The sequence below is a fragment of the Drosophila nasuta genome, chromosome 2L (assembly GCF_023558535.2).
Source record: "Drosophila nasuta strain 15112-1781.00 chromosome 2L, ASM2355853v1, whole genome shotgun sequence".
Taxonomy (NCBI): domain Eukaryota; kingdom Metazoa; phylum Arthropoda; class Insecta; order Diptera; family Drosophilidae; genus Drosophila; species Drosophila nasuta.
Window position 1 is genome coordinate 10,575,050 of NC_083455.1, and position 25,896 is coordinate 10,600,945.

General features: G+C 36.8%; 6 protein-coding genes and 1 long non-coding RNA gene across 10 annotated transcripts; 3 read left to right on the top strand and 4 right to left on the bottom strand.

Moving 5' to 3' along the window:
- The first annotated feature begins 14 nt into the window (after positions 1-14).
- Positions 15-4,041, top strand: LOC132786318 (uncharacterized protein DDB_G0290301-like). Its single transcript, XM_060792823.1, has 6 exons — positions 15-52; positions 952-2,153; positions 2,214-2,791; positions 2,867-3,283; positions 3,344-3,504; positions 3,568-4,041. Exons 2-6 carry the CDS (start codon positions 962-964, stop codon positions 3,851-3,853), a joined length of 2,634 nt encoding a protein of 877 aa, XP_060648806.1. The 5' UTR covers positions 15-52; positions 952-961; the 3' UTR covers positions 3,854-4,041.
- A 149-nt stretch (positions 4,042-4,190) lies between these two features.
- Positions 4,191-5,088, top strand: LOC132786381 (uncharacterized). Its single transcript, XM_060792898.1, has 2 exons — positions 4,191-4,300; positions 4,363-5,088. The coding sequence occupies exons 1-2, from the start codon at positions 4,256-4,258 to the stop codon at positions 4,858-4,860; spliced, it is 543 nt and encodes a 180-aa protein (XP_060648881.1). The 5' UTR covers positions 4,191-4,255; the 3' UTR covers positions 4,861-5,088.
- Positions 5,089-5,156: 68 nt separating this feature from the next.
- Positions 5,157-7,400, bottom strand: LOC132786335 (TBC1 domain family member 20). Its single transcript, XM_060792845.1, has 4 exons — positions 7,150-7,400; positions 6,294-7,078; positions 5,860-5,969; positions 5,157-5,800 (listed from the first exon to the last, which is right to left on the bottom strand). The coding sequence occupies exons 1-4, from the start codon at positions 7,202-7,204 to the stop codon at positions 5,602-5,604; spliced, it is 1,149 nt and encodes a 382-aa protein (XP_060648828.1). The 5' UTR covers positions 7,205-7,400; the 3' UTR covers positions 5,157-5,601.
- Positions 7,401-7,537: 137 nt separating this feature from the next.
- LOC132786400 (uncharacterized) lies at positions 7,538-8,781 on the bottom strand. Its single transcript, XR_009632441.1, has 3 exons — positions 8,356-8,781; positions 8,074-8,254; positions 7,538-8,011 (listed from the first exon to the last, which is right to left on the bottom strand). It is a non-coding gene; the product is annotated as an uncharacterized LOC132786400 (long non-coding RNA).
- Positions 8,782-10,355: 1,574 nt separating this feature from the next.
- LOC132792667 (uncharacterized) lies at positions 10,356-13,403 on the bottom strand. 3 transcript variants are annotated; one of them, XM_060802123.1, is made up of 7 exons: positions 13,309-13,403; positions 12,806-12,887; positions 11,401-11,613; positions 11,234-11,345; positions 11,020-11,175; positions 10,791-10,958; positions 10,356-10,712 (listed from the first exon to the last, which is right to left on the bottom strand). In XM_060802123.1, the coding sequence occupies exons 3-7, from the start codon at positions 11,602-11,604 to the stop codon at positions 10,546-10,548; spliced, it is 807 nt and encodes a 268-aa protein (XP_060658106.1). In that variant the 5' UTR covers positions 11,605-11,613; positions 12,806-12,887; positions 13,309-13,403; the 3' UTR covers positions 10,356-10,545. The 3 variants fall into 3 exon arrangements, with proteins under 3 accessions (XP_060658106.1, XP_060658099.1, XP_060658111.1); XM_060802116.1 differs by having other exon boundaries at positions 10,358-10,712; positions 10,782-10,958; XM_060802128.1 differs by having other exon boundaries at positions 10,622-10,712; positions 10,795-10,958.
- Positions 13,404-13,776: 373 nt separating this feature from the next.
- LOC132788219 (serine/threonine-protein kinase haspin homolog) lies at positions 13,777-16,095 on the bottom strand. Its single transcript, XM_060795554.1, has 6 exons — positions 15,882-16,095; positions 15,519-15,820; positions 14,824-15,464; positions 14,567-14,770; positions 14,207-14,502; positions 13,777-14,144 (listed from the first exon to the last, which is right to left on the bottom strand). The coding sequence occupies exons 1-6, from the start codon at positions 15,944-15,946 to the stop codon at positions 13,949-13,951; spliced, it is 1,704 nt and encodes a 567-aa protein (XP_060651537.1). The 5' UTR covers positions 15,947-16,095; the 3' UTR covers positions 13,777-13,948.
- A 1,252-nt stretch (positions 16,096-17,347) lies between these two features.
- Positions 17,348-24,153, top strand: LOC132788203 (uncharacterized). Of its 2 annotated transcripts, none has more exons than XM_060795544.1 (8): positions 17,348-17,603; positions 19,327-19,479; positions 19,540-19,738; positions 19,861-20,127; positions 20,201-21,314; positions 21,369-21,467; positions 21,880-21,990; positions 22,052-24,153. In XM_060795544.1, exons 2-8 carry the CDS (start codon positions 19,383-19,385, stop codon positions 23,951-23,953), a joined length of 3,789 nt encoding a protein of 1,262 aa, XP_060651527.1. In that variant the 5' UTR covers positions 17,348-17,603; positions 19,327-19,382; the 3' UTR covers positions 23,954-24,153. The 2 variants fall into 2 exon arrangements, with proteins under 2 accessions (XP_060651527.1, XP_060651521.1); XM_060795538.1 differs by lacking the exon at positions 17,348-17,603 and adding an exon at positions 18,306-18,736.
- The last annotated feature ends 1,743 nt before the right edge of the window (positions 24,154-25,896 follow it).

Below are 25,896 nucleotides of genomic sequence, written 5' to 3' on the forward strand. Positions count from 1 at the left end.
GTTGTGAAAGCGTTTCTGCGCATTGTGCTCGCAGCCGTCTTCGCGCAGTCCGGTAAAATAAAAGAAAACGGAACGCCAAAAAATTGCCCAAAGAAAGAAAATATCAATAATTCCATGAAGAAAACGAAGAAAAAACCTTACAATTGTTCGAACAAGTGTCCAAACTAATCAAAACATGCATACATGTGCATAAACGGTGTCCATGTGTCAGTCTACGTGTGTGTATGTGAGTACATGCATTGCAAACATTCCAATTTCGAATGGTGCCCTCAACGTAGTAAAGCAAAAGCAAAAATAAAAAGCAATGGTAATTTTGCTGTGAAAAAGAAAGTTATCTATAAATTATGCCAGATATTTGTAAGTTAATACAAAACTCGTCGGTTATGAATATATGTATACAAATTCCTAAATAAATGCAAAGTTTCCATTTTTCGCTCAAGACGTATATTGTGTACCTGAAATACCTGAATATTGCCATTTGCATATGTGTGTATTTATTTATCGTGGAATGTGATGTTGGCACAAGCGTTTCTCTTAATGCACACGCATACAAGTGGAGATATGGTCCATTAAAAGCTCCAAATGTGTTCGTGTCTGTGTGTTTATTTACAGTAATTAGGTTTCGATGATTGATAAATGGTGAGAACCCCAATTGTGGGTCAGAGCGGACGTACACACACACATGAGCACACATTTATGCACACCTGCATACATATAGATGTATGTGTAGTATGTGCAAGTATGTAGTATTTGTGGTGTTGTTGTGATTACAAGCTAAATAGATAAGTGCAATGCTGCAATACGAATTTCACTGTTAATTAGTCAATCGATAATTGCATAATAATTGATAGTCAAAGTCAGGATTGCAATTGGTGATTGGGAAAAGAGTTTTCATAATTTTTTAAAAGTAACTGACTTTAATTGCAAATCAATTGCTCATTTTTTTTGCAGAAATATCAAGATGGGAAATTCGGGAAGCGCTCACAACATTAGCAGCGGGAGATCAGGCATCGATCGCAGCTCGCAATTTCATCAATCACATTTCAAACACCTCAGCCAACAAAATGCTCATCATCATCAATTTAGCCGCACTTCAAATTTTCGAACTAGCCCCATTAATCAGCCGCAGCAGCGTAATTTGAATCCTCATTGGCGTCGATCATATCAGCCACCTGGCGTCGAAAGGGGTGAAGCAAAGGCACAGACGGAAATACCGTTTAAAGTGTTACCAGAGCTGGAGAAAAAGTTGCACTTGCGTGCAACGACAAATGGCGCGATATTGAATTCGGGCGGCACGATTAGTGGGCGAAAGCCAAATGAAAGCATTCCAAATAATAATGCCCTTAGTCAGAGATCCAAAACGTTTATCATAGAAACGCGAAAAGATGGCAGCGATAGCAATCGAAATGTAAATCATGATTTACATACGGAATTCACACGCTCCCAAACTTTGTTGTATCACAAAGCCAAGCTGCGGGACTCGCAAACGAATCTCTCACGCATGCAGCGTCACACGTTCTCTGAGCCGGAGCTCATAAATAAACTCAATCAACAGCAACAGCAGCAGCAGCAACAACAACAGACCAAGAATGCGCTGGATGCATCAACTAGACCAACAACCAGCAATCGCAACAAGTATTCCAAAAAGCGTAGAGCTCCCGAAGCACCCGCAGTTGCTGTAAATAATACAACAGCTGCTCCCACAGTTAAAAATAATGCGGAGATTTTACGGCTTAAACCGGATCATGTGAATGGGAAACCAACATCTCACTTTGCCAAGAATACGGATCGCCAAATGAAGCTAACTAAGCCACCATTAAAGCCTGTGCAGAGTCACCAAAGTGATGCCTTTAAAAGGGGCAATGAAAAGCGCAATTCTTTAAGTGGCAATCATCCCCAAAGTCCTGCGATTGAGCGACCTCCTTATGTTTATCGGCGAGAGAAAAGCTCCGACGCCATTATGTTGAAAAGTCGTAAATCGGAAAATCTTGAAAATACTACTACTATTAAAATCCCCGTGAAAATGGAGCAGCATATGCCAAAGGAGCCGCAGGAGGAAGTAATTGCGACCAAGGCCCCACAACAACAACGAACGTTTTACTTTGGCATGGAAATGGTGGGAGGCTCCTCAGAAGTCACAAAGACACTCAGTGGTATGCATGTCTGTAATTGATCAACATCTTAATCTAATGCTACATTTTGTTATCTTTTAGTTGATGAAAATCTTGGAAACGAGGAAGTTTCGCTGCCCACGCTATGCAACTATGATATGGAATATAAAAATACAAGTAGTCCCGAGGAGAGCATGAACGATAATGGTTTACTTGTTCACATACGTCCAACGCTGCCGCGTCGACAAGCCGAGACACCGTCGTTTAGTCCCATGTTAGCTTGGCGTTCACTCATGGAGGAGCTGGATCGTGTCGAGAGCTCGCAGATGAAAGAGAATCTCAATATTTGGGCAGCGAATGCTAATAATGAGCGACCCATACAACCAAATCGTAGTAATACACAAAATCGTAAGTTGCCCCGAGCACAGCAAATGAATACAACATGGACACCTGAACAGGATCTAGGCGATGATAACGATGATCGCGTCAAGGGACTCAATTCGGATGATGACACCAGCTCCGATGAATACCGCTCCAAATGGGAGGGCGACAATTTGTTGTTTTACGGCAGCAAAATGAAAAAACCAGGCCAAATACCAATGGCACCAATTCACACGTTCAGTCTATCGTTGCCCAGGGACTCGCACCTGCAGCATAATCGAGGATTGGATGCTGGTGATGTAAGTAGACTGAAATTTCATACTATTTAAAATAATCTACAGATTGAATCTCAACGTTCTTTAATTCTGTAACAGTTGTGCATATACAAGAGTCTGCAGAAGTCAAAGCCTGATGATTATATCAATAATAATGGCAGTGCGAGAAAATCCACAACTCAATTAAAACACGATCAGGCCGAGGGTTGCAATAATTGGCTGCTACATAAGAATATGGGCGTGGGCGTTGAGCAACATACAAAGAGTCTGGAGTATGGCAATAAAAAGCAAAGAATGGTAAACATTGAGCCCCAATCAATTAAATTTCTAACTGGCGGAAAACATGTCATGTACTTGCCCGGCAACAATGAATCAACAAATGCTACAAAAACTGTGCCAGCAGCAGCCACTGCAACAGTTGAAGAAGCGAAACCCAAATCAAATCGCCATTTCAAAAGCAGACAGCGACACATTCCCCAAAGCTTACAGGATAAAACACCCATATTTCCAACAATGGTAACATAAAACCAAAAATTCAAATAGTATTTTTTACGAACTAACAAGTTATTTTTAAAGGAACAGCAGAGCTTTAAATTGGATGATGAGAAGCCACTGCATCAACGTTTCTCATTCAACAATCCCGTGCGACTCTTGGAGAAAAAGTTGCATACGGAGAAATCGGTTAAAGCCGCTAAAACGAAACTTTCATTGGAGGGCGAGCTTGAAGCTTTAAAAAAGTATGATGGGTACTCCACATGGTCAATTCTTGGACTTAATTACTTTTTCTTTTGTTGTTTTAGGGTCGAGGAAGACTTTCAGCGAAACCGTGCTAATGAAAAGGAGAATATACAGCATCAATTGCGACTACATTTTGGCAATGATGATGAACATTTCGAGCAATATCATAGCTTACCTGTAGCGCCTGTGCTTGAACGATTTTCAGCCATCAATTTAAATGATTCGAATCATAAGTTAAATGGGCGTCATGATCCCGAGGGTTGTGTTTCCAATGTGCCCTATGCCGCAAATGAAAGTGAGGAGCACAACAATAACAACATAACCTTTGCTACAAAAATATTTAGTTAAGTTTAGCTTAGTTTGTACCTGTAAATAATGAAATAGCTTCAAGCTTAATTCAATATTCCATGTCTTACCTGGTGCTCTTCAAAAGATTGCCTTCAAAAACTCTGTGCGACCGCAAAGTTTATTGTTAAGGAAATATGTAGAATTGTTTAGTCGTCAATAAAATTAGTTGCATTTGCCGTTGAAAATAATTTTATGAATTTGCCGTATTCATTTTGTTTTATTTTATTTGACAGCGACAGCGCAAGGTTCACTTTCAAAATTCGCAATAATTTTGCAATATACCAAAAAGTATAAATATACTATGCTCAGGGCTACATCAAGCCTATCGAAAGACATATCGTATTTTCTTAGCAGCCCTTAAATAAACAGCTGAGCACGATACAAACAATCAGAAGCTTAGCAATGGAGCTGTTAAAAAGCATCAATAACAAAGAGATATTTATGGAGGTAATGCATAATATTTATTAAACGGTTGCATTACTAATCTACAATTCTATTATCATCTACAGGTTCTGCACTTATCCATTGATTTCCTAATCGGCAATATAAACGATCAACAGGCACTTCGCTTATCCCACAAATATGGATTTCAGAATCCTGACGATTTTCTACTTGCCACCCGTACTATTTCCAAGTACTATAGGAATTGTTGTTTGGACAGCGTAGAAGCAGCTAATACCGATAAGCTAGCGTTTCTCAGCCAAGAGCTAAGGCCACTGGTCCCTTTGGTGCTCGCATCTAGACAAGATGCAGTGGAATCTGCGCTGAGTCGCTATGAATATCTGAAGAACAATGTCAAGTGTGTTATGTCCTTCGATTGGGACACACGATTAATTTTGGGCGACAGCAGCTCAAGGAGTAATGTGCGCCAAGTGGTCACTATCAATTTGCACTGTCGTTCCAATGCTAAAGATGAGCTGATCATGTTTGAAATGAATCTGGAGCAACTCAAGACATTCATTGAAGTATTAGAGAATTCACTTAAAAGCGGCAAGGCAATAAAGTAACAATTGTAGAACATATTGATATTTATAATATAAGTTATAAATAGTAGTTATACTAATAAATAAATAATTAAGTTATGTATTTGTTATTTAATTCTATTCACCATTTAATTCAAGCAAACTCATATTTGAAACGAATCTGGAAACCATTAAAAATTTTCATTGAAGTATCAGAGATTTCGGCCAAAGGAACCAATGCAATTTAAGAAAAAATGCCAATTAAGGATCGCTTATAAAAGATAAATAAGTAATTACAATATGCATTTAATATTAACCAGTTAATAAAACAAATTTTCTAACTGTACATTGTAGTTTATTTATTGATTTGTGTGTAGCGTATGTGTGGTGAAATAAGATAAACGAGTTACTCGTATATACATTTAATTTTGCTATTAATATATTATCATAAATTCATTTGACGAACTTCATAAATATAGTATACATAGTACTTTATAGCTTACACATATAGTATGTATTATATAACCAGTGAATTTAATCAAAAAGCTACATTCATTTTTACAATCCAAACACCTCTCATTTTTTGTCCCTATAATGTACATAGTTTCTTATCTTTTTTTGTGGGGGTTTTATGTCAATTTATACAAGCTTTTTAAAATGTGTGTGAAACATGAACGTGAACGAGCGTTAATAAAGGCAGATTTCGACCATACAGCCGATCTTCGGCTGACTAGGCATAGATCGGAATATAGTATAGTAGAGCGTGGGATGAAAATAGCCGGTAACTCAGCTGATGCCAGCGGCCAAATACTGATTCTTGTAGTAATATGCACAAATGCCTACCACAATCGAAACAGCGGTTGTCATCATTACTGATTTCGTGGTCAATTTCTTCAACACCCATCGACTTAATGTGTAATCTGGTTTCGCTGATGTCGAACGCGGATAGCGACGACGTCGTTCCTCCAATTGTCGTTGCTCTTGCCTGTAAAATACAAAACGAGATTAATTCGGAATTGGATTTGTAAGGCAGCTATCACATACTCTAATTTGATGAGTTCCTCAACCTTTTTCTCAATTACTGTCAAACTGTATTTGTCGTACAATTTACTCGATGTGTGCAACAAATCCTCGAACGGCAAATCATCTGGCAGCTGCAAAAATCAATTTATATTCATTATTATTTGTTTGATAAGAAGTTGTACTTTGTTTTTATACTCGGCAGTTTCAGTTAAAAAAATAGTATAAATTGGTGTTAAGTGCTTAGAAGGGAGTACTTTTGACTTATTTATAAATATACATACAACAACTTACTACTATAATATTTAATAGTATCATATGAATGGGTTTGCGACTATTTAAGTTGAATATATTCTAATCTTAATTTCAGTTGCTATCAAATACACGAATGCGAATATATAAGATCTTATATATTCGTATTCGGGTATTTGATAGTCGGCGCTCTCAATTGGTTTTACCTTTGATAAGAGACAATGCACCGACGCCATATCACAGTCCTCGCTCAAAATGGCCTGCGATCGATACAGCAGAATTGCGGCTGTCACAAAGATGGGCGTGTACATCGGTGAGGCGAGAAAATAATCATACAAGCGCACCACAGCCTTGTATGAGTTCAAACTGTGTCCAAACCAGGTGAGATACCAGGGTAAGGCAAACAGTGTGCCAACTGTGGAACGTTGCAAGAACTGAAATAGTTCGGGCTGCTCAAAATGCACCACAGGCCAAATGAACATCAAGCGCCGTTGGGTGGCCTCCATTGTTTCTTGCATGCACTCGGAGAAGTGGGTGGTGGACAACTCCTCCATGATGGCGTAGGCAACTTCTTCGCCAGCGACGAGCAGAAATGTCACGGCCACATCGTGATAGCCCTGATAGTAGCGTAAGTTTGGATATTTTTGAATGACACGCAATATGAGCACCGTCAATTGATCCTGCAGCGCAATACGCTGTTCATAGGGAATTCCGGGGGGAAAACGTTTCAATGAACGATTCACATCGAGCACCACTTGATTGTATTCCGGATGTGATTGCAATTCAGCCAGAGTTGGCACACGCTCCAAGCTGTTGACATCGACGCCAGCCAACTGTGGCCACAAAACACGTCTGAGGTCATCGTTAACCAGCCCCAATTCGCTGAGCGCTTGTTTGCGCAATTCCTCAATTGGAATGCGATTTTCGGGATATTTGGCAATTAGTTCTTCAATCGCTTCTCGCTTAATACGCTCATCCTGCGTCTCTGGTGCTGCAATCAAAATAAATTAACACTTAGTATATAAAAATATATAATTAATTTTTCAATTTAAGGAAACACACATTTCTCGAAACTTAGTGGGGGAAGATCGATTTTTATTTCGTCAACACTGGACATTGTGCTAACAAAAGCTCTTTGTTATTCTTTGTGCCGTAGTAAGTTAATTAACGTTGCATTTAACGCGAGTTTGTTTGTTCACATTTCACAAGTATATTTGACTAAAAACAACATATGTGCTGTCGAACATTATTATTATGATTACTAATTAATTGTAGGTGTAGAAACATCGATGACACACTATCAATGCAACGATGGTTTTTGTTTCTGTGACGGTAATAGCCTATTTCCACCTCACTCAGTTTTTCTACGTTTTTTAAAGTCCCGTTTCGGGGTTTCCATTTGCACGAACCGAGAAATATGGGCAACGGTAAAATTCTCAATATGGCCGCTCTGAAATGTCAGCTGTTCAAATGTAAACACGAGTTGGCGAACAATTCAAAAAACAGCACGCGCATTTTAAAATGAAAAATTTTATTAAATTGCAGGATCTTTATGAGGATTTTGATGAAGTGGAGGGAAAATTAGCGGAGTATAGAGTATAGGCCATTGCCAATAGTAAAGAAATCGCCATCAGTTTGGGGCTATGTACATAAGTAGATTTGCTGGCAGCAATGTAATATTTACATAAATACATTTACTTTTTAGCAACAGCATGGGTGTTTTTGGGAGCGCGATGTTCCTGGAAACAACGAATCATTTTTTTAAGATAATTTTCGAATTAATAGGGAGGAGTTTGGCACCCTTGTGGAGCGCCTTTGTGGATTGGCCAAAAAAGGCACTACATTTCTCCTCTCATAACTCGAACAACATAGCCTCGTGGATGCCACTCCACGATATTGACGGCTTTCGAGTTTTTTGGCTCATCTAAAATATAAAAAATTTGCTTTAAAAAGCAAAATAAAATTTTAATTTTTCTATTTTCATACCTTGGCGCACTTAAATGTCAGCTGTTTGTTTAGTGGTGAGCTCTTTTTCGTTGTCATATCGATCAAAATATCGCATAATTACCTAAAAAGTGCGTTCGCTATTTCTACGTAGCTCGCGAACGTAGAAAAACCGACGTTTTTTTCTTATGGGTTTTTACATGGGGCGAACGTAACATTCGTCCTGAACGTGAAAAAACCAAAGAAAACCAAAGAAAACCGTGCGGTGGAAAGAGGCTATAAGAAAACTTTGTGAAATATACGAGCAGATATACCAAAACACACCTGCAGCCCTGGTTTCACTTTATGCGATATATGCTTTTAATCAGCTGTTAAATCTGGTATATTAAAAAATCAACAGTGTAGCATTTGCTTGTTGTCTTTTCTGATTATTACAAATAACTTTTTTAATTAGGAAGGGTAAAATCACAATGAATTTTATTTGCATAGCAATGGTGATAAAATAAAGAACCTGAAAAAGGAATTTTTGTAATTCGCGGTATTTTTACACCAAAAAGTTAATTGTAATCGATTACTCGATAGTCTTTTCGTTTAAATTTTGCATTGATTTCGCGCTTGCTTTGGTTGGACCGCGTTAAAGAATTTGAATAAAAATTAATTTAATGTATATTAAATATATTGATTTGTGATAAATGTGAAATAGTTTTCATACTAAAGCAGTGAATAGCCAGCCTACTACTTCAGTTCTAATCAATGGTTGTATATTCTTCACGCAAATCTTTGTGAGCCCTCTTTCAATTGGGTCCTCATTGTAGGTGAACGATACAATTGTAAATTGTATGTATGTATTTTATTAATTGTTAAATATGACGACTCAGCTATTAATGCACCCAATGGACCTGTAAGTGAGTTAATTCCTCGTTAATTGAATATGCCGGAGTGTGTATGGGAATGCAGCTGATTGACAATGGTAGACGGAGACCAATTAGAAGAACCGCAGCAGTACTGCCAATTAAAAGAGTCTGTGGGTGTGTACACATTGGACGCTCTATCATTGAATATTTTTGTAAGGACTTTCTTGTTGACCAGGTGAGTAAATGTTTTCAACAAAATACTTATTTATGCAAATTATAGTAAATAAGAAAATCATCAACTGATCTTCTGATTGTATTGATTGAAAAATGTGAACATTTTATTTATATTAAATTATTTATTTCAATTGTTCGCATTCGAAGTAATAAAAAATTAGAGTTACGTGTAGATTTGTTGGTATATCTAAACCTAAATAAATACATATGTATATACAGATAATAAGAGTGTTTACTTTAAATAGTCTTCATTCATTTCTTGTGCACTTTGTTGGTTCAGAATTTTAAAAACAAAATATCTGAATATATATATTTTGTTTTTTCGTTTTTGGAAATTATCATATTATTTATAGGTATAAGTAATACATAAATGTAAGTGACAATGGTTTTTGGAACAGCCCTAGTTGAAATAATTAATTACTTAAAAATATGTGTAGGTAGAAGCATTAATTCAAGTACTTAATTAATTTAATCTGTCCAAAATATTTATATTTATACCTAAGATGTAAGGTTCACAACATAAAGTTTGGGTATAAAATTAATCGAAATATAAATGCCAAAAGATGGACAAAATTTCATAAATTTTCTTTGGTTATTTTTATATATTTATAGTATTTAGTGTAAATTCTGCTTAGCTATTTACATTTTGAATTTTGTTGCAATTTCCTTTCTGTCAGCTGAGCAGAGAAACAGAATAGAAAGATTTATGATTGGTTTGTTTGTTTGATTATTTGAATAGGCATTAATTATGTTTATGTATAATTTAAGCATTAATTGTGGGTAAGTCTGAATTCAGTTTATAATCACTTACATATGCAATATGCTTTTATTATTATTTTTAAATTTAGTTGCAGTTAAGAAAGTTCTTAGGTAGCCTCTATAGATAAGATTCTTAGACTAGATGTTGTAACTGTTCTTTTATATAATATGGGTATAAAAGCAGTAAGACAAATGTATACACATGTTTATGTACATTAATTAAGTGTAAATTTCTCTATAATCATTCTCATATATATTTTGCTTGCTTGGATAATATATATTATTATAATATGTTCATATGTATTTTAAATAAATGTCAGTTGCCATTTGATTTTTTTGTTTTTGTTTTTTTTTTTTAGTAAATACATTGCAAGTATTATTCATATTTTTGTAATATATAATAATAGTTATAAGTAATTCTCATATTATGTAAAAAAGAGTTAAAAAGATATTTTAAAAAAATGTTATGTTTTTATGTAGATTACATATGTTTGTTTATGTATATATATATCTTACAACTATTGGAAATTTGGTATTTTCTTTTTGTATCGATTGTTTAAATTGTAACATCTATTAATGATTTTGAAAAAATAGCATCTTTAAGTATCTAAATGTTGTTTAAAATAGCATCTTTAAGTGTTTAAGAGTAAATTACCTAAAATAAGTATTATATGCGTGTTATATTGATTGCATCTGTTATTGATTCCCTTCTTAGAAGTTGTTTTGTATCATTCTCAATTTCAATTGGCGATATTCCCGCACTATGTTCATTCAAATACGGTGCGTCCTCCTCCACAATCTTCTCCAACAATATATCACCGGAATTGTTTATGCCTGTCAAATCAAAAAGAGGAGATACAAAAAAATATTATTCTTTTTCAGCGTTCTGCAAACCGCGCTTACCATTACGACCTACTATCTGTCCATTCGATATATTATTTTCCGTCGAGCCACAATGCACGACAGCCACATCCGTGGGCGATGGCGGACCATTTCTGCCGTTTTTTTGCAATGCAACCGCTTTGCGGGCATGTCGAGTGGTCAGCACGCCAGTTTCCACATCCCGCTCCAAGCGATGACCTGCAAAACAACAAAACAATTAGTACTTTACTGATAATCTAAAGAAGTATAATATATGAACCTGATCGTGATCTGGTCAGCTGACGTTGCACGTAATCCTCGAGATCTTCTTCCTCCTTGCGGCTAATTAAACAATTAAGAACTAGTAGAAATAGACCTAAGCCGAATGAAAAGAGTCCAGTACAAGTGACTTCATTCCACCAAGCCGAGCTGGAACCTAATTAAAATGTGCATTACTATGAAAATTCAATCCTTTAATAGGATTATTGGCTTACTGAACACGTTCCAGGACATGGTCTCATCCGGTATAATGCCAGCGCCGCAGAGGAAAACGCCAAACACAATGAACACGATACCAATATGCAACATACCAATGCTTGTCACCACCTGGAATTGGATTAAATATTACATGTTACTCTAAGCAGGGATTTTCGATACAAACCTGGCTATCTATGCCTGGTCCCGGCTTGACGGCATGGTGTGGGTGGTGATATTTACGTCTCACCGATCCGCTGGGCGAATGAAAAGTTTCACCGCTCTCGCTGCTCTGAGTGCTGTAGCGTCTCTCTCTGGCCCTTTTCTGTTCATCACGACGCTTTCGCTGGCGCTTAATCGCCATAGCGGAGTGTATGCCAACCGAATGCATTTTTTATATCTTAAATATATAAATATATATTAATATTATATATTATCATACAGCAAGGGATTGTATTTTTGTTTTAATTAATTAATTTAATTGTCATTCAAAATTTGCATCAATATGACATAGAATATTTAAAAATACCAAAGTATATGTATGTTACTAGGTATAAAATGAAAAAAAAATATATATATCAATTTGATAAATATGAAGAAGAATGAAGCAATATTCCTTTACGTGATAAACAACTCCTACCACCATCTGTTTTACTCTCCACATAGCAATTCATTTTTTTTTTTGTTTTAATTTACCACCCGTCCCATGGCTTAGCAATTCTTGTTACTCATTTTCAGAATTCCAAATGCATTTCGATAATTATCGATTTATCGCTTTCACAACGATCAGTCAGTTACAAAATGGCCAACAATTGTGGGTACTGTTTTGTGGAGAGGGTAGCCATTTAAAAATGCCGCCTTACGTCATAAGCGTGCAACCCATGGGCAAATGATTCACTTTTAGAGTATTGTGAGTTAATTGCCAATCAGTCACTTGGCACAAGCAGTTTTATTGCTGCGTTAACCCATCTCACATATGCTTTGTTCCATTTTAGTTGTTGGCCACTGTACACAAACGCACACGCACGCATACAGACAAGCGTACACACACAACATATACATATACATACTAACAAGAATACGAATGCCGAGAGATGGGGAGTCGCCGCCTAATGAAGAAAATTGCATTTTTCGGGCAACACCTCTACATACACATGCACATTTGCATGCGAGTTTGTGTGTATGTATACTTAGTTGCCGTATGCTCATCATGCCAATATTTCAACAGGTAACTAAATTTGAATCAACAGAATCGTGTTATGGCCATATTTAAGCATTTATTTGCGTGTGTTTGTGAGTAACTAAATGAGTTACTTACGTGTATGTACGTGTATAAGTATGTAAGTAAAGGTATGATACCTTTTTAAGCAGACCCGTGTTGCCTCTATAAGTATGCTACACATGTGTGCAAAGCAATGACTTTTTGATGAAGTGGATGACTTCAGCAACCCCCAAATCTTATGTACACACTGGCTGACCTGCAAATGCTGCTGCTGCTGCTTTGATGTACAACAAACAAATGCAAATTGTACGCACATACATATGAGAGCGTATGTACAAGAATGTATAATAATACTTTCGTTGCTACTCACCTTTTATGGCGTACTAAGTAGCGGTTTAATTTTGCATATTTACAGGATATTGCGTTCACTAATAATTAATGAAGTTCCGTCGCTGTTGTAATTAAAGAACATCGTTAGTAATCGGCATTAATATGCACACAAACACACGCATACGCAAATATATATACGATGTACACTTATACATGTGTACATACGTGCGTACATCAGCATATGCAGGATAATTATATTATTTAATTTGCTTTGACAATGGTCGCATTATAAATATGATTCAGTATCGATTTTTATAAATATTCCTTTGTTTTTGCTTTTACAGCATTTTCATTTATTTGGGGTTTTCCTTTTTTATTTGCACAAACAAATTTGCACTCTCCGTTTAAAGCCGTGCAAAATATTGTAAAATCATATAGAGATTTACATTAACGTAAAAGCGGACATTTTATTTTTGGAACACATTGCGGTATTTATACGACATTGTTGCAATTAAATTTAAGATTTTTAATTTCATTATTTACACTGGGAGAGCAAATCAGCCTGTAGGAGAAATGCAGCAATACTTTAATTTTATTTTTTTTCGACAAGCACCGCCGTCAGTTGTTGTAAATTTGTGTCATGAACAGAAACTAAAATTCCTTTCTTTGCACTCGCGTGAGCAAGGAAGAAAGCTCGCCACGAAGCTTTTGAGCGAGCGCTAAGAGCTTTCGATAGCAGGTTACCAAGGAATCTTAAGAGCTTTTTACCGTTTCATATCAAAGCAGGAAATTATTGTGAACTAGCAATATAATATTTGCTCAAAGCGCAGAAAGTTATTTTGACTATTATTTTAAACAACGATTGCGATTATTAAGGTACGAGAAAATTCCTTATTCCTTTATATAGACGAATATATATTTATTAATAAATTCATTCAATACTTTGTTTATGCAACGCATTGAAACAAGCAAAAACTAAAAAATGTTGAATAACTCTTCTTTTTTAATACAAATTATAATTATTACAGTCGCTGGGTTTGAAGCAGTAAATTATCGTCTTGTTGAACTAGAAAATATAATACTTTAATGCTTAGCAAAAATTAGTAAATTCATTATAACAAATATATAAGTATTGTCAATTGAAACTACTAATTCATTATAACAAATATATATGTAGGTAAATCTAATTGAAGCTGTTGGCGCATTCGGAAGCACTGCTGAAGCGCAGCACAGCTTTGTGAAAGGCCTTAAGTTTGGTCAAATTTGTTCGGTGTACTTGTGATTTTGGATTCTTATACTTGACGCCATCAATTAGCTTAGCGGCCACATATGATAGCCACATTACATTTGTCTTGGGCGCATATGCTGACCAATCGTTGCTGCAAGAAAATACAGATATTTTTCATCGTGGTTTAGTTTTAATTAATAGTAGGCGACTTACTTTAATTCATCCCGCATCATGCGGTAAATGTCGTATTGATAATCTCCTGAAGCTGTGAATAGCTCCTCGTCGGTGGACAGATCATTGTAGTGACAGCAATCGCCGACAGTTACTCGCGACAAAGTGTAATCGATGATAGTTATGCGTATTCCTTTGGTAGGCAGAGATAAATCCTTGCCATTGAGGTTGTAATCAATGTGCTTCTTGTTCGTTTCCTCGATCAATATGTTGCCCCAGTGCAAATCGCGATGCTCGAATTGAAATGCCTCTTCGCCAACAGCAAGTGTGAAGATGATCTATAATACAGCGTTAGAGATGTTCCAACCTAAACAATTATTTTACTTATGTCTTAGTATTTACCTGCTGCAGTGCATAATAAGATTGCTCGGCATTTATAAATGTAAATTCAGACATATCACTGCCAGCAAAATTCAGTTCCAAAACTATGAACAGCTGATTGTTGCCAAACATTTCGGGATGATCATTCTCCGACTCTTTTTTGGTGTCATACTCTTCCCAGAGTTTTAGCAAATGCTGCGGATATTTTCCCTTGACCAAAGCCACCTATAAAATTGACTACATTAGTAAGCATTACAAGCTTAAATAGTCATACTTACATTGTAAATATTTACGTATCCAGTAGTTGAATTGTTGGCATTAGTGCGCAGATTGCTCATTTCCTGTGATATGATAATTTCAGGCAATATTTGTTCGTACGTCTTCTGCACTTCACCATTGACCAGTTCCGTGCCTTCAATGGGTATCACCTTAAGGACGACAGTAGTTGAGGGATTGCTCTTTGGCATATATTTAAAGACCTCGCCATAGACGCCCTCGCCAATCTTGCAAGTGTCCAGCATCTTGACAGCCGCATAGGCGGAATCAAAACGTATCGGTCTTCGCTGTTCACAGTATCTGAGCACTTCCTTCTCATGGCTGATTACTAGAGTAATGCTTTCATTCAAGTAAGTGGATTTCCTGCCCGATATGCGAGTAATTTCTGCAGTAGTACGTTTCCTGGGCGAAGACACTTTTACAGTTGGAGCAACGACATCTGTTTGGAACGTGCGACGCCAGGTGTGCAAGGACTTGCGCCATTTGCCGGGCTGCAGGACAAGCGAAGAACGGCTGCGTTTGCCAGTTGCTTCTTCTTGTGGAGCTATATTCTTGATAGGATCATCGACAATCTGAATGTCACTGTTCTCCAATGAGCTTATTTCGAAGCAAACGTGTTTGATAGCTCGCCCTTCTGCTTTGCCTGTCAAAGACAATTGTGATTAATCTTTTTTTACTTTGATTATCAGCAACTCACCATTATTGGACAATTTTGGAACTAGCTCTGTTTGTAAACCATCGAGTTTCATACTCGTTATGGGCGAGAGTGCGCAATGGAAAAGATTGGTGCTCACACGCTTAACGCATGGCGTCGATATTGAATTGCCATTTTTCCTCTTTAAATTCACGAAGCGATCGCTCCCCACATCTAAGAAATTCGGATTGTGCAATGAAGACTCGCTTACGTGTAATAGGTCAGGATTGCTATTCTCCACGCTCGAGTCAATATTGAACGAAGCGCGCACTTGCTTTTTGATTATGTTTAATTCACGCAGCTCCCTGCAAATTGCGAGAATCTTAATTCATTGCGCGCTTTTGATGTTTTTAATTTTTCACTTACGGCCTGCGATCCAGCAGCTTGTCAAAGGAATCCTTCCAGGCGTCATCAGGTAAAGTATCGTCCATTTTAATGTTAGTATTTTATTTTGTAATTCACATAAGAAATATATAGGATTCGGAGTTATTACGAATGTTTTGCGTCACATTGATATTGTTTTGTTTACAAAACAATTTCAGTTTTATTTGAATTATCGCTCCCAGTGCAACACGGCGTCAGCTTGCAATGTTAACATTCCAGCAAGCCGCTGTTAACGCAAAAATGCTCTGTTACGCAATATTGTGCTCTTCGTTAACCAACTCCTGTTGTGTAAAGAATACTCCATTCGCTTCGCAAAAGAATGTATAGTGCGAACTGTTAATAACAGAACAGGGTTGTCATTTAATACATAAGCGTTTGAGTCGTTTGTACAATATTCGCAGCGTTGACTGTAACCCCTTTACATGGTCACACTTTTACTTTTTAAATTTAAAGTCAGTGACTTTCATTTATTTAAGACTTTTGACTAGAGTCAACGAAAACCGGTATTTTATTCAAAACTCAGAAAAATATACTATAAATAATGAGCATAAATTTAAAGTTATTACTATCTGTTGTATTTAGTCTACATTATTATACATGTCTTTCAAGGTATCGTGATATAAAAGTTTCGAAACAGCTCAATTTTGGTGAGGGTATACAAAACAGATTTCACGTTATGTTGATCAAAAATTTGAACTCAATTGTGTATGACTCGTTTGACTTTCCGCATACCTTTCCTAATTATTTTTTTCTTTTTGAATTGCAATTCCCGAATTCCAAGAATTGTATTTCAATGGTAAAGAGAGGCTCGAAAATAGTTTCTTAGGAGGTTAAATTTTGTATTTATAAATATGGTTTTAGATTATGTATGCTCTTAGTTTATTTTTGTTAAACGTTCAAAGTATTTCTAACTAAGACATATTGTTTTATTATTATAATCATATACATAACTATAAAAGCTTAAAAATGCAATCATTTTTTGCATTTTCTCTCAACTAATGTGCTGAGCATGCAAATAAATTTGAATACATTAATACTCTTTTGAAGTCCATAAAAATTGTAAAGCATAATGAGACGATTATATACAGGTTTGCTGTGGGTTTTTTATTGAATTTGCATATTTTATGGCAGTCAATCGTATTCAACAATTAAAAAAAAAAACAATATTTTTGGATCAAAGAAATAAAGAAACATTATGCAAAAGCGCGATTGTTATCTGGTAAATAGATAGAGTATTAAAAATGCGACACTGGTAACATTGTTTTGTTTTGTATTTTGAACTTTTTATTTTACTCTTTGGGTGTTTCATTTTTAAGAGCAGTGTTAGTCTCTTTGACGTCGTTGTAGTCAAATATTGTTTTGAAAAATGAAGAGTGTCCGGTCCCTGAAATTTAAATTTTTACCGCATCGACCGAGCGATCATTATATCGAGTTTTAGTCAATCATTAAGCTTCGTTCGGAACGCATCGAGCCACATGTGTTTTATAAAAAACAATACAAAATAAAAATAAGACAAAAAATTAAACTGTTTTGTGTGCAGTGACTAGTATTATTTTGACTACGTTGTTTTTGAATAATAAAAAGTGTAATAAAAACAAAGTTAACTGCCTTACAAAATTAGCATATACATATTGCATATTTGTGAGTTGTGCGAGAAAAAGTTTTCAATCTCTTCGCGGCAAAACAGCTACGCAATTTCTATAAGTAAATATACAACAAAGACAAGTCAACATATTTAGAAATTAATAAATAAATTATAATACAAAACATAGATATAGTTTTACAAAAACATCCCGTGACACCTTTTTTATTAAGTATATATATCTGATGGAATATAAATATACAAGAAGACAAAACGCTTCATTTTCAGCCAAGCATTATTATTTTAAGAACTCAACTGTGGGCGTTTAGTCGCTATCAACCGAAACGGAGGCAAAAACTATGAAATTTATTTGCGTTTCTTAGTGGTGCATTCATTTCAAAGTCATTTGTAGCATATTAATTTAAGAATCGATCTTTCAGAATATTAATTAAATATGATTGATCGATAGCGGAATTATAGATGTTATGTTTTTATTTTTAAGATTCGAAAGTAATTTTGGCTATGTTTTCAATGCATCAATGCATTAAAACAAAAGTAAAAACGGTTAAATTTATTTTAATTATTGCAATTGCATTAAACAAAAATGAAAGCAAGATGTTTTAATAATATAATAAAATTTAATTAGCCAGCTTCATTTAAACTAAACATTATTTTGTAAGATGGCAACGCTGCTTGGATCCTTCAATTCAGCGTGGCTTTAGTGATTAAGCTGGCAACGTTTTAACGGCTGTTTGGCGCTGTTTACATATGTTCTTTCATATATAGTACACCTTGTGGTTTCTTGGATACAGGGTATGCCAATATTATAATTTCATGCACATGTAGCTCTATAAGTAACTTGAGCAAGAAAGTCATAAAATACTGACTTCGTAATAGAAACAACAACTGTTTTCAGTTCACCATTGGATAGAGCACTATTCGTATAGGTCACACCTAATCAAAAGCTTGAAAAGTGCAACAATAACAACGACAACAATATTTTCCATACGGTTGTCTTAACTTCTAAACAAACTATAGAAATTAGAAAAACCCATTTTAAATATAAAATACAAATTAAAAAAAACTGAACTGAACTGGACTGAAACTTGGAATGACTTAAGTTTACCAGACACGTGCGACTATTGACGAACCTCCTTGAAAAGTTCATACCTCAATCGGAATCGAAGAATAATTTTTATTTGGTGAAGCGTGAAGAATTGCAAACATGCGGCAAAATTCTAGGCATACAAACAAGGTATTGTATAATTAAATAAATAAATGCATATATGAACTGGGTAAATATAAAAAGACATATAAGTATACATTTATGTTTTTAAAAATAAATAAGATGAATAAACAAATGCATAAAATGTGAACATCCATACATACCTATAGAAATACATATGACTACATACATATGAATATACCAAGTATGAAAACAATAATGAAAGAATTGCTTTCTAAGCGTCTGTCGGTTCCACGTGCTGTAATTTTTGTTTTTTTTTAGCCGGTGGACGCTGCGCAATGCTATTTTTGCTTGGCTCTGCACAAAAAGCCATAATTCTAGCTAGATATGTTAACACTGTACGTCAGTCGCATCTGCTCTTACAACTTGAGCTTTGCATGTCGCAATTGCAATGCCTTTTAGGTGTAAGGGCAAAGCGAGACGGAAAGATCTACTTGGGTATTTCCACAGAAGTTGCCAGATCGCTGCAAATTCAAACACAACTTTGATCCTCTAGGAAATATTAATGGAAATTTTTAATTTCTTATGATACTTGTTATTTTAAAATATTTTTTAATGTATTTATATTTTTAACAATTTTATTGTATTCTTAATTACAGTTCATGGACATTACTTATGAAATGTAAATTTTAATTTGAATACATCGTATTTCAAAATGTTTAATCCAAAGTCGGTGGTATTGCTGCACTTTTTTCTTATTGGCTTTCATTTGACGGAAAGTGCAGCATCTTTTCAATGTTTAAAAACAAGTGGTAATTTTTTTTTTTTATCAAAAAACAGTCTGAAATCTTATTAATAAAGTCGGTTTTTAGATGCTCCTTATGAAACTCATGAGAGACAATTGGGCATCGGTCTGCAGGTTACAAATAGACCGACACATCAGTTGATGACAAGGATCTTTGATATATTTCTGAGGGAGGTGCTTCACTACATGCCAGTACGAATTGTGCCCATACATTTGGAGAACGCAACGAATCCCGATAATATGTGGTATATTCTCAATTATGTGAGGTAATTATTGTAATTTAAGAATGAAACTTATGTAATTTAAGAAATTCAATGTTCCTTAGTTAGAAATAAATATTTTGCTTTTTTTTTAGTACTTTTCATATTGAAGTTTCATTTATTTTTAGGTTCGTCTATGAATTGCGAAATATGACTATGATCAACTTGGAAGCTTGGGTGCCTTATAATTACGAGCGTTTGCCAGACATGATTCAAAGCGCAGGTCCTTCTATAACGCCTGGTCGATATGGTTGGTTTGTGCCAAGCTCTCAAGTTCCCGATACTGCATCCAATTATTACACCATGCACCACAAGATCTTTGAATACATGAATAATACTTATTACAATCTCTACACAATGGATGATAATGTTATAAATCTTCTCAAGCAAAGAACGTAAGCCTAAACTTGATCTATACTGTGTCTTATGTTTTGTGTAATAATTTTTATTTTTTTTTTTTATTTATAGCGTCGAGGAATTTAGGAATCCGATTTGTAATCACCAGAAATGTGCTATGTTGATTGCTGAGTTTCGAAATGATTCGTTTTTCATAGAGAGCACTTTAAGTAAAACCTATCTAAATGTCGTTTGGTTGGGAAAACAATTTAAGCAGACAATTGAAGAACTTACCGACATTTATGCAAAGCATTATCCACATGGAGAAAAGAGATTTATGGTTCTCCATTGGACACCATCGATGGTAATCGATGCCGATATTAAGTTTAAGCAAATTATATTACCACGATGTGAGGAATCCATAGATCTACAAAAGACGCACTGCAAATATGAATTAACGCCAATATTGAAATACTATGGCAAGGACTTGAGCGACGAAAGTCGGCTAATCTATGCACTGCACTCCTTCTATATGACTGATGCACATTTAACATATTTCCAAAAGGAACTTGGAATGCGACGGCATCGAAGCGAAGATCTTGAGGACATTTATAATGAAATCGCTTGCAATTGGATGCGTGCAAATGAGCAGACTTACAATAATTGGATCAAACCAGAAGAGAAGCAAATTCTTGCGATTGGTGGCATATTTCCCATTAATGTTACAGATCGAGGCCATTCGAATATTGAGGATGCCGCCCATCGAGCCATCGAGGCAGTCAACAGAAATGCAACAATTTTGCCAGGCTATAAATTGGTGCTAAAGACCAACGATGGTCACTGCAAATCCGATTTGGTTATGCGGGCACTAATCCACTACTATAAAAACGATAATGTTCTGGGCGTGTTGGGACCAGCATGCAGTGAAACTGTCGAGCCCATTGCTGGCATATCCAAGCACATGAATATGATGGTCATGTCTTATTCGGCTGATGGTGCATCATTTGTGGATCGCAAAGCGTATCCGTATTTCTTTCGAACAATTGGTTCAAACACGGAGTATGTGGATGCACATATGGAAATAATGCAGCGATTGGGCTGGAATCGTGTCTCAACACTGACCGAAGATGGCCTGCAGTATGCGGATTACATGTCTCACATGGAAAGCAAACTCAAACAGAACAACTTCACCTTGGCCTTCAATCGCAAGTTTCAACCGAATGTTTCAGCGGAAGATATGAATGAGGTGCGTTATCAAACTTTATACATTGATGTATATTATAATAATGTTACATTTCAGCATTTAAGTCACCTCAAGGAAGCACATTCCCGGATTATCATAGCGGAGCTGCACAATGGTAATGCTGCCATGGCCATCTGCGAAGCCATTCATTTGGATGTAAGTTATGCTTATCCATCTATATATACACAAATTTTTATTATGATTAATCTATTAACGCTTAGCAATTGTAATTTATGTTGGAATAAAAAATCAAACTATTTCAAATGATTAATTTGCTTAAGAACGCGGTTTGGAGTGATTTTTTTCGTTAAGCAAAGCTAAGACATAAACCATAGCATGTAGTGCAACCTGTGCTTATCGAAGACACAAACCAACTGTGATAACAAACACATTTTTACATCATTTCAAAATGCTTAATATTTATTAAATTAAATATATAAATATGTATACTATATACTTATATCCTTGTTACATTTCATCAACATTTGCTTCTTCATTAGTTTAGTTTATGTTCCTTTGTATATAATTAAATTGATAATATGTATTAAATCTCCAACTTAATGCACAGATGACGCAAGCCAAGGATTACATTTGGTTTCTGCCTGCCTGGATATCAAAGGACTTTCGAGTATGGCAATCCAAAGTGCATCATCGCTGCACAGCCGAGCAACTAAGCAATGTGAGTAGCTTTGTGTTATCTTTTTAGTGTTTATCCATTAACTTTTGTTGCCATTTCGCAGGCGATGGAAGGACATTTTAGCATTAGACATTCGCCATATGGCGAACCCGATGCATTGATGCAGGAGAATATTACCATCAAGAGTTGGCAAGAAACTTATGCGCGCAATTTCGATAAGAATGCCAATTATGTAGGATTTGCCTATGATGCTGTCTGGGCTTATGCCATTGCTGCCCATAAATTAATAGAGCAAGACACATTTGCGATCAATGATTTAAGATCTCTCAAGACAATTAATCAACTGACTAAATTCATGTGGCAAACGGACTTTAATGGATTGTCCGGCCGGGTGACATTCGGTCACGGCGAATTTGGAGGATCACGTATCAGCGATCTGGAGATTTTACAATGGCGTAATGGCAGCTATACGAAAGTAGGCGGCTTCACGCCCAAGTTGGATGGCATTGGAGACGAACTGCACAGCGATGGAGGGTGTTTATATTTCAATGCAAACAAAGCATTCAATGGCAAAATCCCCGAGGATGGCAGATATGATTGCCGCTTCTCGGGTGTGGCGAGAGCGTTGCGCATCGATTGCGATCTAGCCAATATGATTGTTAGTATTACCATCTGTTTGTTGGTCATTTTTGTGATGTCCATGATCTCATTTTACTTCTGGAAGCAACGTTACGATCGCAAAGTCCGACACTCGGCTCAGATTATGAAAATGTTTGGCATCGATCTGATAACGCCATCGCGCAATAAACTAAATACGCTGGACAAGTGGGAAATCCCCAAGGAGAATGTGGTGATCAATCGACGATTGGGCGAAGGTGCTTTTGGTACAGTTTATGGCGGTGAAGCGCAATTGGGCTCCGGCAATTGGACTGCAGTGGCCGTGAAGACGCTGAAGTGCGGCGCATCGACCGAAGATCGCTTGGACTTTTTGGCTGAGGCGGAGGCAATGAAGAAATTCAATAACAAGAACATTATAAAGCTGCTCGGCGTCTGTCTGCAAAATGAGCCGATTTATACCATCATGCAGTTTATGCTATATGGCGATTTAAAGACCTATTTACTGGCCAGACGCAGCATGGTCAATGAGAAGATAACGGATGAATCGGACATTTCCCCCAAGCGGCTGACAATGTATGCGATGGATGTGGCTCGAGGACTCGCCTATTTGGCGGAACAAAAATACGTGCATCGGGATATTGCCTGCAGGAATTGTTTGGTCAACTCGCAGCGTGTCATAAAGATTGGTGACTTTGGTATGGCGCGACCTACTTTTGAGAGTGATTACTATTGCTACAATCGGAAGGGGGTAAGGAAACTCTTTCCGGTTCGTTGGATGCCACCAGAGACGCTATCGCTGGGTATTTTTACATCTGCCTCCGATATCTGGTCCTTTGGTGTGGTGCTCTATGAAGTGATAACGTTCGGGGCGGTTCCGTATGCGGAGCTCACTAACAATCAAGTGCTCGACCATGTGAGGAACGGCAATTCGTTGCGAATTCCCAGTGGCGCAAAGCCGCCTTTGGAGGGTCTGTTGAAGGCGTGCTGGAGTCAGGAGGCGAGCAAACGTCCCACGGCTTTGGATATCATTGATTACATAGTCAACTATCCGAGAATGTTGACGCCCTGCCTCGATTGTCCGGGAACGGCATTGCAAATGCTCGAAACGGATAGCGATGAAATGGACCTGCTGCCGCCAGGACGTCAATCGTCGCCTCTCACTCAGGAATCCATGCTGGACAGTCTGCCAGAGATGAATAGCTCGCACAATTTACGCCAATTCAATTTTCCCAGTTGCGAGAAGCTCAACGATGTCAAAGTCAAGGAGAAGGCGGTGACGACGACACCCAACACGCCCCTTGATAGCGCCGATTCCTTTTCGCCCATCACACCCGATGGCTATAGCATTATGTCACCGCTGCTAACGTATAAGCAACCAAATCCATGAGATAGCCTAGCTATCACTTTGCTTTCACACTTAGTGTTTACTCTATTTTTTTTATCCTATGCCTTGGTATACTTTTTGGAATACAGGCTAAACGTTTATCCATACTTTAAGTTTAACGCCACTTATATGCAATCTACACTACAATAGACTAGACATATGTATGTATATATTTTAGATTATAACTTTTTTTTTATAAATATTCTTGTTTTATTAATTAAGAATTGTGGAAGATTACTTTCGAATTACTTCTAAGAGGTAAGTGACTATTAACTTTTAAGCTTTATTTTTTATTTCTTGATATCAATCTTTAATTATCCTATAACAAGTATTCTGGCGACGCTATCGCTGGGTATTTCGCTGGGTATATCATTAAATGTAAGAAAGACAACTAAATATGCAATATCTGGGTTCAAGGTGCAAAATTGATGAAAGGTGGCATCAAGTCAGGAAATCGTTTCTTTTCCTTTTCCGATCGAATGCTTCAATTTAGTGAAAAATAAAAAGGGAAACAAAGAATATATCTTATATATCTTCTTATATTCAAGAACGGATTACATTACAATATAGTTCATGTTTTTGTTATTAAATGTATATTAATAATATTAATTTTATTGATTTACACCTTTTCCTTATAATTTTCATTTTATCTATTTATAATTATGTTATTGTTTCGCTATTTAAGATTAAGATTCACTGTTTGAACTTTGAAGTTAGACAGGGGATTTTTCGATGAGTTTATTTTTGTTTATTGTGAGTTTATTGTCCTTTACACAATGTTTTATTTAAGAAAAAAGCAAACTGTTGATAGTTTTAGCTGCCTGCTCTGGGCTATTGACATAGTGTTTAAAATATCCCCAAGAGTATGCAACAGAATTAAGCTCTTAAAGCGTTTGCTACCCGGGCAACAACAATACGACGTGAATGGCAAAAGCAGATTTCGTTTTGTCAGATTTAATTCGCAGATGAACCATTATGCGGAGCGTGCAGTAAACAAAATATTAACAAACATAAAAGCTAAGTATATGTGTGAGTGTGTCGGTTGGTTTGTAAGTATGTGTGCGTGTGTATGTGCTGCGTTATAAATATTTTTATTTCGAGTCAACGCTCAGCTCCCGCATTTATTTACTTATCCATTGTTTTGGTTTCATATAGAATTTTTATTGTGTAACATGAAACAATTTCATCCGTTTGGTTTCGAATTGCAACTGACAGACAATTTTACTGCAGCTGCTGCTGCTGCTGCCGCGATAACACCCCATCTTTTGCCACCCCCGCTTCCCGCTCTTCCCCACCGAGTGCCGGTGCATTAGCACAAACTAATGATGACTGTGGAATTGCAGCCAACGCGGTTGTCGCTTTTCAGCAAGGCCCATTGCTTTATATGTACAGTCACCCTGTTCCCCTCGCACTCATTCGACTCGCGCGTCCCTCACTCTCTCATAGTCACACTCCACTACACTACCCCTCTCTCGCTCTGTCTCCTTGGGCTTTATCTGGTTGCTCTGGACGCTGGCGCGCACGCTGTTAAGGCTGCTGATAGACCATTGCATTAGCGCGGCAGAGCGCAACATAATGTCGTTGTGCACTTTCCACAGCAATTGTTGCGGCAGGCATGGTGCTAACAGCAGCAGTAGCAGTAGCAGCAGCAGCAGGAGCGGCGCAAGGAGAGGCGAAGCTGCTGATGTGGTAGCACATTTGGTGTGGGCGTGTGTGAGAGCGAGAGGGGAAGAGAAGCGCCATGGCAATGCAGCTTACGGCTGAAGCTGTTGCTGTAGTTGTGTGTAGCCGTAGCTGTAGCTGCAGCAGCAAGGCCCCAGCATTCCTCTTCCGTGATGTGGATTTCATAATTACGTGCGCTGAGTGCGATTATTATGATTGTTTCTTAATTCACAGATTTACAATGTGAGTGTGTGTGTTTGTGTATTACAATATATGTACATGCA